The sequence below is a fragment of the Microcebus murinus genome, chromosome 4 (assembly GCF_040939455.1).
Source record: "Microcebus murinus isolate Inina chromosome 4, M.murinus_Inina_mat1.0, whole genome shotgun sequence".
In the NCBI taxonomy this organism is placed as follows: Eukaryota; Metazoa; Chordata; class Mammalia; order Primates; family Cheirogaleidae; genus Microcebus; species Microcebus murinus.
Window position 1 is genome coordinate 59,959,111 of NC_134107.1, and position 15,239 is coordinate 59,974,349.

At 41.7% G+C, this 15,239-nt stretch overlaps 1 protein-coding gene and 1 pseudogene across 3 annotated transcripts in view; both read right to left on the reverse strand.

The window, feature by feature from the left end:
- P4HA3 (prolyl 4-hydroxylase subunit alpha 3) overlaps positions 1-9,995 on the reverse strand; it is a 35,807-nt gene extending 25,812 nt beyond the window's left edge. For all 3 annotated transcript variants that reach the window (XM_020286610.2, XM_020286608.2, XM_076002310.1), the window contains exons 1-3: positions 9,774-9,995; positions 3,402-3,544; positions 2,529-2,752 (exon numbers count right to left, since the gene is read on the reverse strand). In XM_020286610.2, the coding sequence (XP_020142199.2) occupies positions 2,529-2,752; positions 3,402-3,544; positions 9,774-9,967 (561 nt within the window). In that variant the 5' untranslated portion in view covers positions 9,968-9,995. The remainder of the gene's footprint in view (positions 1-2,528; positions 2,753-3,401; positions 3,545-9,773) is intronic.
- LOC142870776 (uncharacterized) lies at positions 2,233-2,299 on the reverse strand (annotated as a pseudogene).
- Positions 9,996-15,239: the final 5,244 nt, after the last annotated feature.

The following is a 15,239-nucleotide window of genomic DNA, read 5'->3' on the forward strand; positions in this document are numbered from 1 at the left end:
TCAGACTGGCTACCTGGACAAGGGTGGAGCAGAAAGGGTACGGTGGTGGGTGGGGAGAAGGCACAGAAGTAGGGCTGTAGCTGTATGTAATGTTTTTTAAAAAATCTGAGACAAATATAGCAAAACTTAAACAATATTTCATTTCTATTATAGATATAACTTCTTTTTTTTTTTTTTTTTTTTGAGACAGAGTCTCGCTTTGTTGCCCAGGCTAGAGTGAGTGCCGTGGCTTCAGCCTAGCTCACAGCAACCTCAAACTCCTGGGCTCGAGTGATCCTTCTGCCTCAGCCTCCCGGGTAGCTGGGACTACAGGCATGCGCCACCATGCCCGGCTAATTTTTTTTATATATATATATCAGTTGGCCAATTAATTTCTTTCTATTTATAGTAGAGACGGGGTCTCGCTCTTGCTCAGGCTGGTTTTGAACTACTGACCTTGAGCAATCCGCCCGCCTCGGCCTCCCAAGAGCTAGGATTACAGGCGTGAGCCACAGCGCCCGGCCTATAACTTCTTATTATGCTATTTTATGTACATAAAATTTGAGACTTATTATATCTCAAAATAAGTAAATAAATACAGAAGTAAAGATTATCAGCAAGACTTTTAGGAAGTAATGTACTAAATTTCCAACATACAGTTTTAGTTTTATAAAGTCCTCACTAATGAAGCATATGTTAGTACCACACATCAAATTATTTTAATTGGCTTAAATTTAAATCAACCTTAAACACAATGATTGAGCTCTGACTCCACTCAGGATCTCAGAAAAGGGATAAGAGTACATAGAGAGACTTAGGGCAACCTACTCTGCATTAATGTGGAAGACTGATTCCCAAAACTTGGAATCAGGACACATGAGGCCCATTCTCAGATCTGCTAGTGAATACTGCAGGATCCAGGAAACATATACTTTTCTGCAATATGTATCCTCAAAATTAAAAAGGACTTACTCTCTTGGTTCTTAAGGCAAAGGTTGGCAAATAGTATAAAATGATCTGAAGTGTGATTATAACCTGTAGTCACAGATGAGTTACAAACCTCATATGGCAGGTTCCTAAAGTCTATTTCCTCTAGGAATGGTAAAGTGAATGGCCTCAGTTTTTGACATACTAAATTTTCAAAATACTAAATTTTGAAATACTAAATCTTAATTTAGTATTTCTAAATGCTTAGGAGATGTTGCAGAGGGTCCCCAAAAGTTTCAGGGGTTCTAGTTTCTAGGATTTTACCTTCACATCCCATCTCATCCCTTTCCCTACTTTGCACCCTTCCCCATCCCCCTTTTCCCTTTCAACCAATGGGTTCACCTACTGGCAGGATGCTACAGTTAGGGTGACCAAAGGACCATTTTGCCCAGATTATGTCTGTTGTGTTGGCATAATTAATAATAGCCCCTTTCACTCTCAAGAGTATCCTAAAAATATGATCACCTTAGCTGTTGTGGAAAGAGTGTGGGATTTGAAGTATTTTGAAAAAAATTTGTGGATAGATAAGCTTTATTCAAATGACTGCATAAATATAGGTTGATGTCAAACAGGAAGAGATTGTCCAAAGGCTTAAAATTTATTAAACAGAACTTAGTGCTTCGCTTTAGCCTGTTTCTGAACTCAGCTGGCTGCCACATTATTATTAGGAGTCAGCCCTCAGTAATCATTTTCACTACACACAGATCTCAAATCTTTGGATGGTACTTCCTATTTCTCTGTAGATCTCTTAGATTGCTTTCAGTTGCAACAGAAGGGCAAGGTTTCTGCCTGCTCACAATCTACTCCATCAGAGGCAAAACGGCATCTTTTAATTCTCTTGCTTAAATTGAGGTTCTTTGCAAACAGTGTACAAATGAAGAACTTAATGTTAACTTACAAAAATATAGTACAATCTCTGCTGTAGCAGTAACTTCATTTTAATTTTTTCACTAAAGAATTATATTTATTTTTATTATCACTCCACAAAGAAGCTATAAAAATACCTGTAAAAGTGCTGAAAAGACACTTTAAAATCCTGGAGATATATCTTCTATGACTCCTGGCTGTAGGAGTTCAGCCAAGTCCTTCCTGAATGTCTAGGATCCTCCTGGCAAGTTGCACATCCTTTGGGAAAAGAGTAACTCGGCCGACATGTAAGGGGAGAAGATAAGCATCCTCAAAGAGAGGAACCAGAAATGCTGCTGCCACCTCTTGTGGGGCCAACAGGGCCTGGGCTTGCCAATTGAAGTCCACACCATGAGTGAAGCGCAGGGCCATGCTAATCTTCTCTGTATCGTTACAATTTTAGTATATGTGTTGCCAAAGTGAGCATAGATTTGGAATTATAAGACTGGGTTCAAAATGTAATTCTGCTACTTAAAACTGTGTAATCTTAGATAAGTTATTTACCGTCTCTGGTTTCTTCCTCTGAAAGTAGGAATAATATCAAATTTCCAAATTTACTGTGAGTATTAGAAATGTGTAAAAGCAATCAGGACACAGTTATTTCACCCACAAGAAACTGGAGCCAAGCAATTGGCCCTCTCTCTGAATATCGTTACCTTGCCGACTTGGAAGCAGTCGTCTGCTGTGAGAGAGAAGAGCCGTCTGGGACTGTACAGGTCAGTGACAGCAGAGCCGGTGACTCTCTGAAAGACACCTCGGGCCAGGCCCTTCACATCGAGCATGTACACATCCTGCAGCCGCATCAGGGCCCTTGCTGCACCCTCAAGGTCCTCAAAAGCTGGAAGGTCTTGTTCCACCTTCTCATAACCATCCTTCAGAGCTATAAAGGAGTGGAAACATCAATCCGTCATTCAAAAAACAGGTGGTGAGCATGCAATACCTGCAAGGCATGACTACTACCTGTGCAAATATTTCATGAGATAACGTTATACTTGTCTCTGTCCCCAGCAGCAGGCACAGTTCCTGGCACAGAGTGAATGCTTAATATAATTTTCTGAGTGAGGCACATTCAGAAGGAGTGAATGAGGAGTGAAAACAGCATACACACCTTCATCATATTATCCTATCCTATACATCTCTGGGAATCTTGCCCATTAGGGTTCCCTAAAGTCCACAAACTTCCTAAAGTACAAAGTAGAATAAATCAGGAAAGTGATCACCCTGTAGCGAGAACTTAATAAAACAGAAACTACTGGGAGACCATTACTTTCTACACATATATTAAATGGGATGATACATCCTGTACTTCTTTACGGGACTGTAATGAAGATGATTGAGATGATGGATATGAAAATGCTTCCTAATGTATAACCATATAAACCTATTAGCAAGGGATCTTATTCTTTGTACTAGCTCGAGCTAAGAATATCAAGTAACACCTCCTCACGTCCCATCAGAATCTCTCTCCTTACCACCGAGTCAAGGAGATAGAATCTTCTCTCCTACCCTCCAGCCCTCCTCCTCATTACCTCGGATGTTCTCACTGGCCTCCAGACTATGTACAACATTCCTCCAGTCAGACTGCAGGCGTTTGATGAGAGTAAATGCAAGCAGAGGGTTAGCCACAGGGGTTGTTGAATCCTCATGCAAAGAAAGTACCTTGTCATAGAATCTGAAAGAGAAGAATAGAATGATCTCATCTCCTGACACAACCACCACACCTCGGGAAGCCTGGCACGGTGTGTATACAGTCAGAGTAGCTAAAATTGAAATGCTGAACCTCTTGAGACTCATGTAATAGTCTAACTGAAAAAGCCATGCAAGAACATGAAAACTACAAATACAACAAAAGTAGGCCCAGGCATTTGTGCCTTGGATGAGTCAGCCTATACCAGTCAATTACAGGATGTCAGGCACCATACCAGACACTAGAGATGCAAAGGCAAGACAGGGTCCAGCTCTCAAAGAGTCCACAAACAAGAAAGTTTTTTTCTTCTGTCATCACTCTATACTCAATACTTAGTATCTGGTAGAAACTCAAAAACACTGTTGAATTAATTATGATAATTGTGGTATGTGCTATGAGAGAAGAGGGCATATAATGCCATTTGTAGGTAGGTTCCCTAACCCAAGTATGGTTGGAAAATGGAAGGAAAGACTTCCCAGAAAAAGTAGCACTTAATCTGAGTCTTGAAGGATTCATCGAAATATCGATAGCTACTACTTATTGAGCTCTTACTATGTCTGAGGCATCCCACTGAGTGCTTTAAATATTAATACATTGTCTCATTTAATCCCTCCCAGTGATTCTTAGAGTAGATTTTATTTTGCCCATTTTACAGGAGAGGAAACTGAAACAAAGCCACTTTGTTAGTAAATGGCAAACTCACAACTCAACCCAAGTCTGCCTGACCCTGAAGTTGGGGTTCTCAGCTGTTTCCTGTGGATCTAGAACAAAGATGGGAAGAAGAGTCTGAGCCAACAGGGGCCAATGTGTACAGAAACACAGGTGTTTTATATATTTGTTCATTCAATAAGTCTATCTATACGAGTTACCTGCCAGATATCAGACTCCATGCTGGGTACTGGCGATACAAAGGCAAGACGGGGTCCAATGCTGAAGGATTTCATGGACAAGAAAATAACTATTTTTTTTTATCATTCTGTACTTAATACAAAATTAGGTACATCATTCAGTATATATTTCTATGAAAAAATGAATGAAATATACTCTCCTAGGAGCTAAAGACAAATTTTGAAAAAAAGCAATAACTTTAGTTTCAAGGACCCACAGTCTAGTGGGTAAGAAAGACAATGACATCACAGACACAGCACCACACTTAAGAACAGGGATTAGAGGGCAGTACAAAGAAGAGATAATTAGCTTGGCCAGAGCAAGTGAGGGAAGGCTTAGGTGAGAGTGTCACCACTATGACTCCTTCACATATATAAATCTGTGCAAGGATGGGAAGGAAGATTCAGACATGGAAATGACTAGAAGCAGAAAGGCTAGTGAGGAGTCTATTCCAAAACTGCATGCACGAGACTAGGAGAGTCTGAACCATATAGTGACAGTGGGGGCAGAGAATGGGATAGATTCAAGGGAGGTGTTTAGGAAGTAGACCATAAAGAAAGTGGTGATGACTGTAATGGGGAATAAAGAGGTGGGGTTGCCCACTACACTTCCAACCTGTCCAGCTTGGTGACAATTGCAGAAAGGAGCCAGAAATGGTGGGACCCGAAATGATCATCTTTCTAGTTAATTTCTCTCCTCCCAAGATGTCCAAGGGTATTTACATAGGCAAAAGATGCTGTTTCCTTTCCTGGCATATTATGATTATTCCATTTCTAACACAATGATGGAATTTATATTACTGAAATTTTAAATCTGTAATAAAGAGTACTAGTCCTGTCCTGTAAGAGTATTTTCCCCTTGTTTTAAAAGCATTGATTTCAAAAACAATATAGCACAAGTTTAAACAAAAGGAGTTGTGCAAAGTGAAAAGAAAATATGAATGTGTGCAAGAGCACGTGAGATACAAGTCCTTTAGCAAGAGTGAGGGTGTTCCACAAGTGGAAAGGGATGAAAGTGAAAAGCAGAGGGAGTGGCAGGGTAGGGGGTTTCAGCCCCTTAGAGCAGAGTCTGATCTGAGGATTTCTACAGAGTAGGGCCCTCAGTTCTGAAATGGAACCTGAAATTGAAGACGACTTGCCTTGCAGCTTCCAAGGAGCCAAATGTTCAATTCAACATAAACTAAGGAACAAGAATCTGGGCCTGGGCGCCCCAGGGAGAAAATGGGAAGCCTGTCAAGTCCCAGGGTGTCTCTGATCCCAAAGACAGGGCAGTGTGTGAGCTGCAACTCTAGGGATTTGAAACTAAACCAGCCTCCAGGGTGTGGGATCTTTTTTACTACCCATTATTTCCTGCGTCAGCTCCATATGGAACTACTTAGTGAAAGATATTCCACCGCTAGATGAAAAAATTTACAAGCAGAGACTTGGGCTTGAGTCCAGTTTAAAGAGTAAGTGTCCAGGAACAATTGAGGGTGCGCGGGCAGGGATTTTATAAGACAGTTGGAAAGGATGGAGCTGGGAGGAGACCTGAGGCTTATTCAAACCCAGCCTTCAGCTCTCCCTTGGTTTCTGCCTCTGTAAAATGAAAGACTTGGTCTAGTCTAGAATTCTATGGATCCTTTCATTACACACATTCTATTACTTCTTCCTATCACCTTTCCACAACTGAATAAATAGATTCCTCATTAGCTTGAGAACTAATGTTTAACAGGCATCAGAGGAAACTGAGGCACAAAGGGAAAGAGGTAAGGCAGAGAGGTGATATCTGCCCCAAGTCATCCATTAAATCAAAAGTACTGTCTATTTCCGTGTTCTCTCCGCACCCCACTTTGCATTCTGGGGTTGATTTGTTTGGGCCAGGGGTTTGACCTCTCCTGGAGTACATCAGTTCAATCCAATGCTCAGATATGCCGTGTTTCTGTCACACAAAGGAAAGAGAAAAAAAATCTTTCAACTGATATCTGAGGTTGGTTTGGAATCTAAAAGTTGGCTCCATGCCCAGCCTCTGAGCAAATAGCTGGTTTCCAGAGACTTGAGTTACTAGATGCTGAAGTCAAACCTCAGGGTTTCTTAAATGCCTTTTGCTTTAACAAAAGCTGCTGAGAGTGGAAAATCAGATGCTTTCCTTCAAGAATCTGCACATAAAACTTGCAACACAATCCTTACATTAAACATAGTCTGGGCAGGTTATCCAACCACAATACATGGGCTATTTCAATTCAATATGTTTCTCCTTTGAAATTTAGAAATGGCTTTGTCTCAGTTCTTCTGAGACATTCTAAATGCTTAATTCTTAGCACAGAAATAATTGCTGCTTATGCTACTCTTTGACTCTCGGTTTTTAAAACTGCGACTACAATAAATGCTAGGGATTAACTATATATATATGTGCCATACTAGTATATAACTATATATACCATAACTAGTATGATTTTTATTAACTTGGGGTAGGGAGTAGTTTCAACATCAAAACATATTTTGTTTTCCTATTTAGAAATTCAAAGAAAAATATCAACTGAGAGCCTTGGAAATAACATCTCAAGTTACATAAAATCACCAGATTGGGAGTATATATAAATGAGCAGAAACTGCCAAAATTCTTGTTTTAAAAGCAAACATTTCACTGGGTTTTAGAGCAGTAACTAGAGAACAGCATGACAGTCTTCAAAATATCAAACTAAACTACAAAATTAACTGTTCATAAGTCACCTGGGAAAAGAATCTGGAATTTTTCTGATTCTTTTTTATCTGGGTTCTCACAATCCTAGTTAATACTTAGGGCCAAAAATGAGGACGAGTTTCACCAGCCAGTGTTAAAATAAATAATAATCACAAAGAGTTAACATTTATCAAGCAATTATTACATGCCAAGCACAATGATAAATACTTTTATGTGCTACTTAATCCTACCCTATGGGGGCATGTACTATCAATATTTTTATTATCATTTTATAGACTAGGAAACTAAAGCTTAAAGAAGCAAAGGAACTTGCCCAAGGTCAGAGCTAAGGATTTAAATAGAGGTCTGTTAAACTCTTGAATCCAGACTCTTAACCTCTATGTACTCTGGCTAATAAAACCTCATGTATCATCTTGTAATTGCCTAAGTTAAAAAAAAAAAAAAAAAAACCTCATGTAGCTAGTGGTGTGGTCTGTGTCCTGGTGTTATCAGATAAAGCAAGCAGTAGGGAAGAGACATCATAGCACAATGGGAAAAAAGTAGGATAAACAGTCAAAACAACTGTGTCCTAGGCCTGGATTTGCTATCTACTAGATTTATAATCTTGAATAAGCCATCAGACTTTAGTGTTCTCATGTTTAAATGATTACTCATTTGTTAAGTGTATAATACAAACCTATTTCAAGGCATTGTGTGTGAGAGAAAATCAAATGAGATGAGGTTTATATAAGACCTCCCACTGTGAAAAAGCTGTAACAATGACAGTAGTGAAAAGATGGTGAAGGAGACCAGCATGGGGAGGGGAGGAGGCCTGGCCAGCTGCTTTGGCCAAACACTTCAAGCGCTCTCTTCTGAGCCTATTTCCTGAAAGACTAGCACTGGGATTCAGAACCCTCCATCTCCATCTGAGCCACCCACAGAAAGAGACTACTGGTATGAGAACAAGCACATGGGTACCAGGGAGCACGATGGATTCTGAAATCAAAGAGAAAAAATTCTGTTCTATTTCCACCAATGAACTTGTACTCTAATGAATCTATACTAAGAACAAACTAAACTAAAACATCTTGCTCTGTCAACATGGACCTATAGAATACTAGGCAACTATGCTATTCCCAAGAATGACAATAATTCTAAAGTTATCATTTATTGTTAAAAATTAATAAATTTACATTATATATGAATATTGTCACATGGTTTCAAACTAACATTAAATTTAGACATGCATATAACTGTTTATATGCAAGCTGCATACTTAAAGACATGCATCAATTACCTTATTCAGTCACCACTGAGTCACAAACAAGATCTCTCATCCACATCTCCACACACAAACTGATTCTCTCCTACATGGACTCCCCCTCACAATCTCAGTGTCCCACACACCTTCTTCCCATGTCACCTTAGAATCAGTATTACTATTGCACACACTCCCTTGCAGTTTTATAAACAGTGCATTGTGTTGTCTCAGCTCAGCAAGAGGGTCACATGATATAAGTACAATATTAATATATTCAAATAGTGATGTGGTTGCAAGCACTGTTTCTCAGTGTTGTGGACTTCTCAATGTCCCAAGCAGAGAAGGCACGACACTTGTTCATACACATAATATCATATACGATCACTCATATTTCATAGTTTGATGCTGACAAAGTCAATATGTGATTGCAGTGCCCCAAGGTCCCAAATCTTACAGTATTTTATCCCACAGTGTGTATGTAGCACTGTGGTTTGTTGGTTGAATAGCAAAACAATACTGGCTGAGCATCTGCTTGTGTGCACTGCACTCGGTATCTTACAGCATCAAGTACGGCTTTTCACAGTGCTTTCTCGATCTCAAATACTTTCACACACATATAACATCTCAGTTATCATTTATTTAGTATAATATTTAGAGAGCTTTTACATGTGTAAAAAGAAAGAAGAGCTGAAAACAAAGAAGGCAATGGACGTCTCTGATTAACAATCATGATGCTACAGACCCAAACTCTGAGGGCAGAGTTGGATCTTGTTTACCACTTTTACCTCCAGTGCCCGGCTGGAGCACTGCCTGGCTCATGGTGGGCACTCAAATATTTGTGTTGAATGAATTAATGAACATAAAGCTTTATTCATATAGTGACCTGTACAACACTCAGCACCACTGACGTGCAGAGTATGATATTTGTAGTGTTGTGCCCATCCGTAAATCTCATACATGGTCACAGATTGTCACGGGACTCCTCATAGTAAACATCATTTGGGTGGGCCACATGGAGTTTCACGATGCCTGCTCAAAAGGTCAACACATGTGTAGCTACAGCAATTCTCCCCATCTCACTCTGTGATTGTCTGTGTCAGTGTGACACAGAGCCTGGGGGCCACACAGCTTGACAGAGCACTTTGTGAAGTCCTACTGGCCCTAGAGCCACCCATCACACTTTTCCACAGTGTATCCACTTTGCTGTGTGTTGCTGGATCTGGGGTGCCTTCGTGTGTGACGGAGTCTGAGGCTCCACACAGCGTTCCCCAACACCACATGCCATGGTGTCTCAGGGTCCCACACGGGGTGACAATGGGTCGGGGGTCACACTGGGCCTCAGAGTCACTCCCCACCTTGTGTCTCCTACTCAGGCGCCTCTGTCGCTCCTACCCGCCCTGTCCTCACCTGGTCAGGTCGCGCAGCCGCGCCTCCTCTCCGCGCAGGTAGCGCCGCAGCAGCTCCAGCAGCCGGCGCTCGGGCGCCAGCGCGCGCGCCACGCTGGTCAACGCCGAGAACGTGTCCCCCCGCGCCGCTGGTGGGTCGCCTGTCCCGAGCGCCAGCACCGCCAGCAGCGCCGCCAGCCGCGCCGCGGGACCCATCGCCCGCTCTCGCGCGCATCCCCCGGGACAGCCCGGCCCGCCCCGCCCCGGCGCGCCCCGCCCCCTGCCGAGCTCCGCAGCCTCGCCCCGCTCTCCTCCCGCCCTCCTGGCCCTGAGCGCCTCGGATTGCGCGGGCCCGCCCGCAACTCCCGTGTGCGCCCGCCCTCCGCTAAATCACAGCCCTGGGAAGGGGTTTCCACTGTGACCGTCACACTCGGGGAAGACGAGTCAGGGGGTGGGGTGAGCGATGAATTCACTCGCCTCAGAGCTGTAGAACACCATCCCCCAAATAGCCACACACACACTCACACACACGACAGGGAGTGGGAATACACTTAGGGGAAATCCTTAGGGGACATCCAGGACAGTCCATTTACACGGTATGGGAACAGCGGCGCAGGCGAAGAGGCCCTAGAGAGCAGGGGAGAGGACGGAGCCTCACAGAGGGCCTGACATCTGTGAGGCCTGACATCTGAGCCGTCTGAAGGGTAAGTAGGACTGTGTCAGGAGGTGAGGCGACCAGGGGACCTTAGCGTCCGTGCACGACAATTCTAGGACTTAAGAGGAGCTAAAACTCTGGGGTCCTAGGACACTGCTCTACACAGTATACCTATAGTCACTTAAGCAAACAAAAATACTGTTTTTGTTATAGCCTACTAGGCTACTCATTCTTTTTTTTCCCATTTTATGAATTTCTCAGGTAATGTTCATTCATTCATTCAAAAAATATTAGCTCCTATGTTACTGTGCTGACTACACAGAAATAGCAGCTCCAACCCTGGACTCAAAAGGAGAGACACATTGTAAACAACTAACCACAGTAAAGTGCTATTTGGGTAGCTGAGGGTTGTGCAACGTGCAGTGGCGACACTGAGAAGGGAGCCTCGTCCCCCCCCCCCCCAAGTAGAGGGTGGAGAGGGCTTCACAGAGGAGGCAATGTGTGTTGGTCCAAAAGGATGAAAAGGAATTGTCTGGAAGATGACAAGCAAGGGCCGGGTGGGCTTTCTTGGCAGAAGGTACCTATATATACTACAGTTTGCAGGTGGAAAACAGTTTGAGTTCCAGAAATGATGAAAAACTACTTGTAGTTGAGACTATCAGATTGTGAAGGTTCTTTGCATATCATAGTAAGAAATTTAGCTGCCTGACCTCTACAAAAATCCAGTGGAAGTTTTAAGCTGGTAATAACAGTACTAACAATAGCAACAGTAAAAATAATAGTTAATATTTACTGTTTCCTGTGTGGCAGGTAATGTCTCATGCATTTTACATGTATTAACTCATTTAATTCTCACTCTGACTATTAGGTTTTCTCAGGATGGGAACCCGGAAAGAGTGAATAGGACCGAATGCAGTTAATGGAAAACTTAGTGATCATAAGGCCTGTGAAACAACAGCCACAGAGTCTGGAGATTGTAAATCTAACTCTGACCACAGACAGTTGCAGCAATGCTGGCAGGAACCGGTTAATGTTCAGAAAAAGAAAAAAATTCACCCTCCCCAAACTTCGATCCAAGCTTCCTATAAAACCCATCGCTCTCCCCTTCCTGGCCTGAATGCTCTTTTTGGCCTCCACCCATCTGCACCCAGATACTCAAATAAATCGCATTTTGCTACACCTGAGGCTTCACGTATCTCCCTCTTGCCTCCGGACATAACACTCACCTTACAGCATAGGTAGTATTATTAGCTCCATTTTACAAATGAGAAGACTGAGGTGCAGAGAGGACAAATAACCTACCCAGTGTTCATCACTTGTGGACCATATTCAGAGGTGTGCTGGTAAACCAGCTCTCTGGGAAAAAAATAAAAGTCCTCATTTGTGGCATTTGCCGATTTCTGTGTTATCATTTTTCCCACAATGGCTGATTTCAACATACCTGGGTGTCATCACTGACTGTGGTTTGGGTAAAGATGCTAATAATCACCTCTTGTGAGCGGATATGAGCCCTCTGGGGCACACCACTGCTTGTGGTAGACATGGAGATGTATCGCCCAGATCCCCTTTCAAGGAAGGCACAGCAGCATGGGAGGTGATCAGAAGAGTCTCCAGGGGTCAGCTCCTTCAGGGTCTGACTTGCATCAAAGAGCAGTCTCCCCTGAAGTTATTTCCTTCCTGGGGCAGCCCAAATCTGGTAACTGAGCAAGGTGAGGGAATCAAAGCCCAGCCATTGAGGCCCAATGTGAGACAACTCTGACAGGCAAGACTAGCTCCAGCCACCTTGATCAAGGCTTTGTCAAGCCTCTTTGACCTCTTCCTCTGTCCTTTCCTACTTCCTTTCCCTTTCACAGATGTTAATCCCTAATAAACATCTTGCACCCCAAGCTCTATCTCAGCATGAAATTGTTTTCTTAATCTATTTTCAGATTGTTCATTGCAAGTGTATGGAAGTACAATTAATTTTTGTATATTGATCTTGTATCCTGCAACCTTGTTGAACTTGTTTATTGGGTCTAATAGAGTGCCTTGTGGATTCCTTATGATTTTATATATAGATGTCATAACCTCTGAAAATAGAGATAGTTAACTTTTTCCATTCCAATATGGATGCTTTTTATTTTGTATTATTTATTTACTTGTTTAACCTAATAATATTGAATAGAAGTGATAAGAGAAGATATCCTGGTCTTGTTCCAGATCTGGGGTCAAGGGAGCTTTCAGTTTTCCACTGTGAGGTATGATATTAGCTGAAGGTTTTTTGTTAATGTCATAATCAGGTTTAGGAAGTTCCCTTCTTTTCCTACTTTGAGTGTTTTAAATCTGTAGAATGCATTCTCTGCAACTACTAAGATGATCATATTGTTTTTGACTCTTAGTTGGTTTTTCTTATTGTTTGTTTGTTTTTTTTTTTTAGTCAGAGTCTTGCTCTGTCACCAGGGCTAGACTGCCATGGCATCAACCTAGCTCACAGCAATCTCAAACTCCTGGGCTCAAGTGATCCTCCTGCCTCAGCCTCCCAAGTAGCTAGGACTACAGGCATGTGCCTCCATGCCCAGCTAATCTTTTCTATTTTTAGTAGAGACAGCTAAGTTTCCCTATATATATATATAAATATACATATTTTTTTAGTAGATATGGGGTCTCACTCTTGCTCAAGCTGGTCTCAAACTCCTGACTCAAGTGATCCTCCTGCTTTGGCCTCCCAGAGTGCTAGGGTTAGCATCCAGCTGACTCTTAGTTTCTTAAGATGGTATGTTATATTGATTGATTTTTTTATATGTTGAACCAACTCTCATTCCTGGGATAAATCCTGCTCTGTCATGATGTATAATCTTGTTCATAAGTGTCTGGATTTGGTTTGCTAATATTTTGTTGAGTATTTTTGAATCTATATTCGTAAGAGATGTTGGTCTGTAGTTTTCTTGTGCTATCTTTGGTTTTCATATGAGAATCATACTGGTCTCATAGAATGAATTGGGAAGTATTACCTCCTTTTCTATATTTGGGAAGAGTTTGTCAAAGATTGGAGTTAATTCTTCTTTAACATTTGGAGGAATTCACCATTAAAGCCATTTAAGCCCGGACCTTTTCTTTGTGGGAAGTTTTTTGATTATTGATTCAATTTCTTTAGCAAATCTTTTAGAGCAAATTTGCTGGCAATAAATTCTCTTAATTTTCTTTCATCGGAGAATGTCTTTATTTATTTAACTTTTTTTTTTTTTTTTTTTTTTTTGAGACAGAGTCTTACTCTGTTGCCTGGGCTAGAGTGTCCTGGTGTCAGCCTAGCTCACAGCAACCTCAAACTCCTGGGCTCAAGCAATCCTTCTGCCTCAGCCTCCCAAGTAGCTGGGACTACAGGCATGCGCCACTATGCCCGGCTAATTTTTTTTATATATTTTTAGTTGGCCAATTAATTTCTTTCTATTTTTAGTAGAGATGGAGTCTCACTCTTGCTTAGGCTGGTCTTGAACTCCTGAGCTCAAACGATCCGCCCACCTTGGCCTTCCAGAGTGCTAAGGTTATAGGCGTGAGCCACCACGCCCGGCCTGAGAATGTCTTTATTTATTTAACTTTTATCTTTTTTACTGGATGTAGAATTCTGGGTTGACAGTTCTTTTCTTTTAGCACTTTAAAAATGTGCTGGTCTCCATGGTTTCTGATGAGAAATCCACAGTTGTTTGAATCATTGTTCTCCCATAAGTGATGTGTCATTTTTCTCTGGCTGGTTTCAAGATTTTTTTCTTTGTCTTTATTTTTTAGCAGTTTGAATATGATGTAGGTAGGTATGGGTTTCTTCAAGTTTATTCTGTTTGGGGTTCACTGAACTTCTTGATTCTGTAGGTTTATGTCTTTTGTCAAATTTGGGAAATGTTCATACATTGTTTCTTTAAATATTTCTTTTGTCTCTTCTGGAATTCCAATGACATGAATTTAATATTGCCTCGCAGTTTCCCTAAGGCTCTGTTCATTTTTAAAAAAATATTTTTTCTCATTCAGATTAGATCATTTCTATAGATATGTTTTCAAGTTCACTGACTCTTTCCTATTCTGCTAATGAGTTTTACTCATTCTGCTAATGAGTCCATCCATGAGTTTTTTATTTTAGTTAGTATACTCTCAGTTCTAACAGTTCCATTTAGTTTCTCTTTATATCTTCTGTTTATTTCTTGATACTTTCCACCTTTCCATTCACTTCAAGAGTGCTCACCCTTACTTCTTGGAGCATTTTATAACACCTCACTTAGAGACTTCAACAATTTCAACACTTCTTTTTTTTTTTTTTTTTTTTATAGAGACGGGGTCTCGCTATGTTGCCCAGGCTGGAGTGCAGTGGCTATTCACAGGCGCGATCCCACTACTGATCAGCACGGGAGTTTTGACCTGCTCCGTTTCCGACCTGGGCCGGTTCACCCCTCCTTAGGCAACCTGGTGGTCCCCCGCTCCCGGGAGGTCACCATATTGATGCCGAACTTAGTGCGGACACCCGATCGGCATAGCGCACTACAGCCCAGAACTCCTGGACTCAAGCGATCCTCCTGCCTCAGCCTCCCGGGTAGCTGGGACTACAGGCGCGCGCCACCGCGTCCGGCAATTTCAACACTTCTGTTCTCTCTTCATCGATATCTGTTTATCGTCTTTTTTAATGCAAATTGAGATTTTTCCTGGTTCTTTGTATGCTGAGTATATTTGGACTAAATACTAGACATTTTGAGTATTATAAACACCTGATCTTGTTTAAATCATATGGAGAATATTAACATTTTTGTTTTAGCATGTAACTGACTCAGATTCCAGCCACAAGTCCCAACCTGCCTTTGTGGTTGTGGTTCC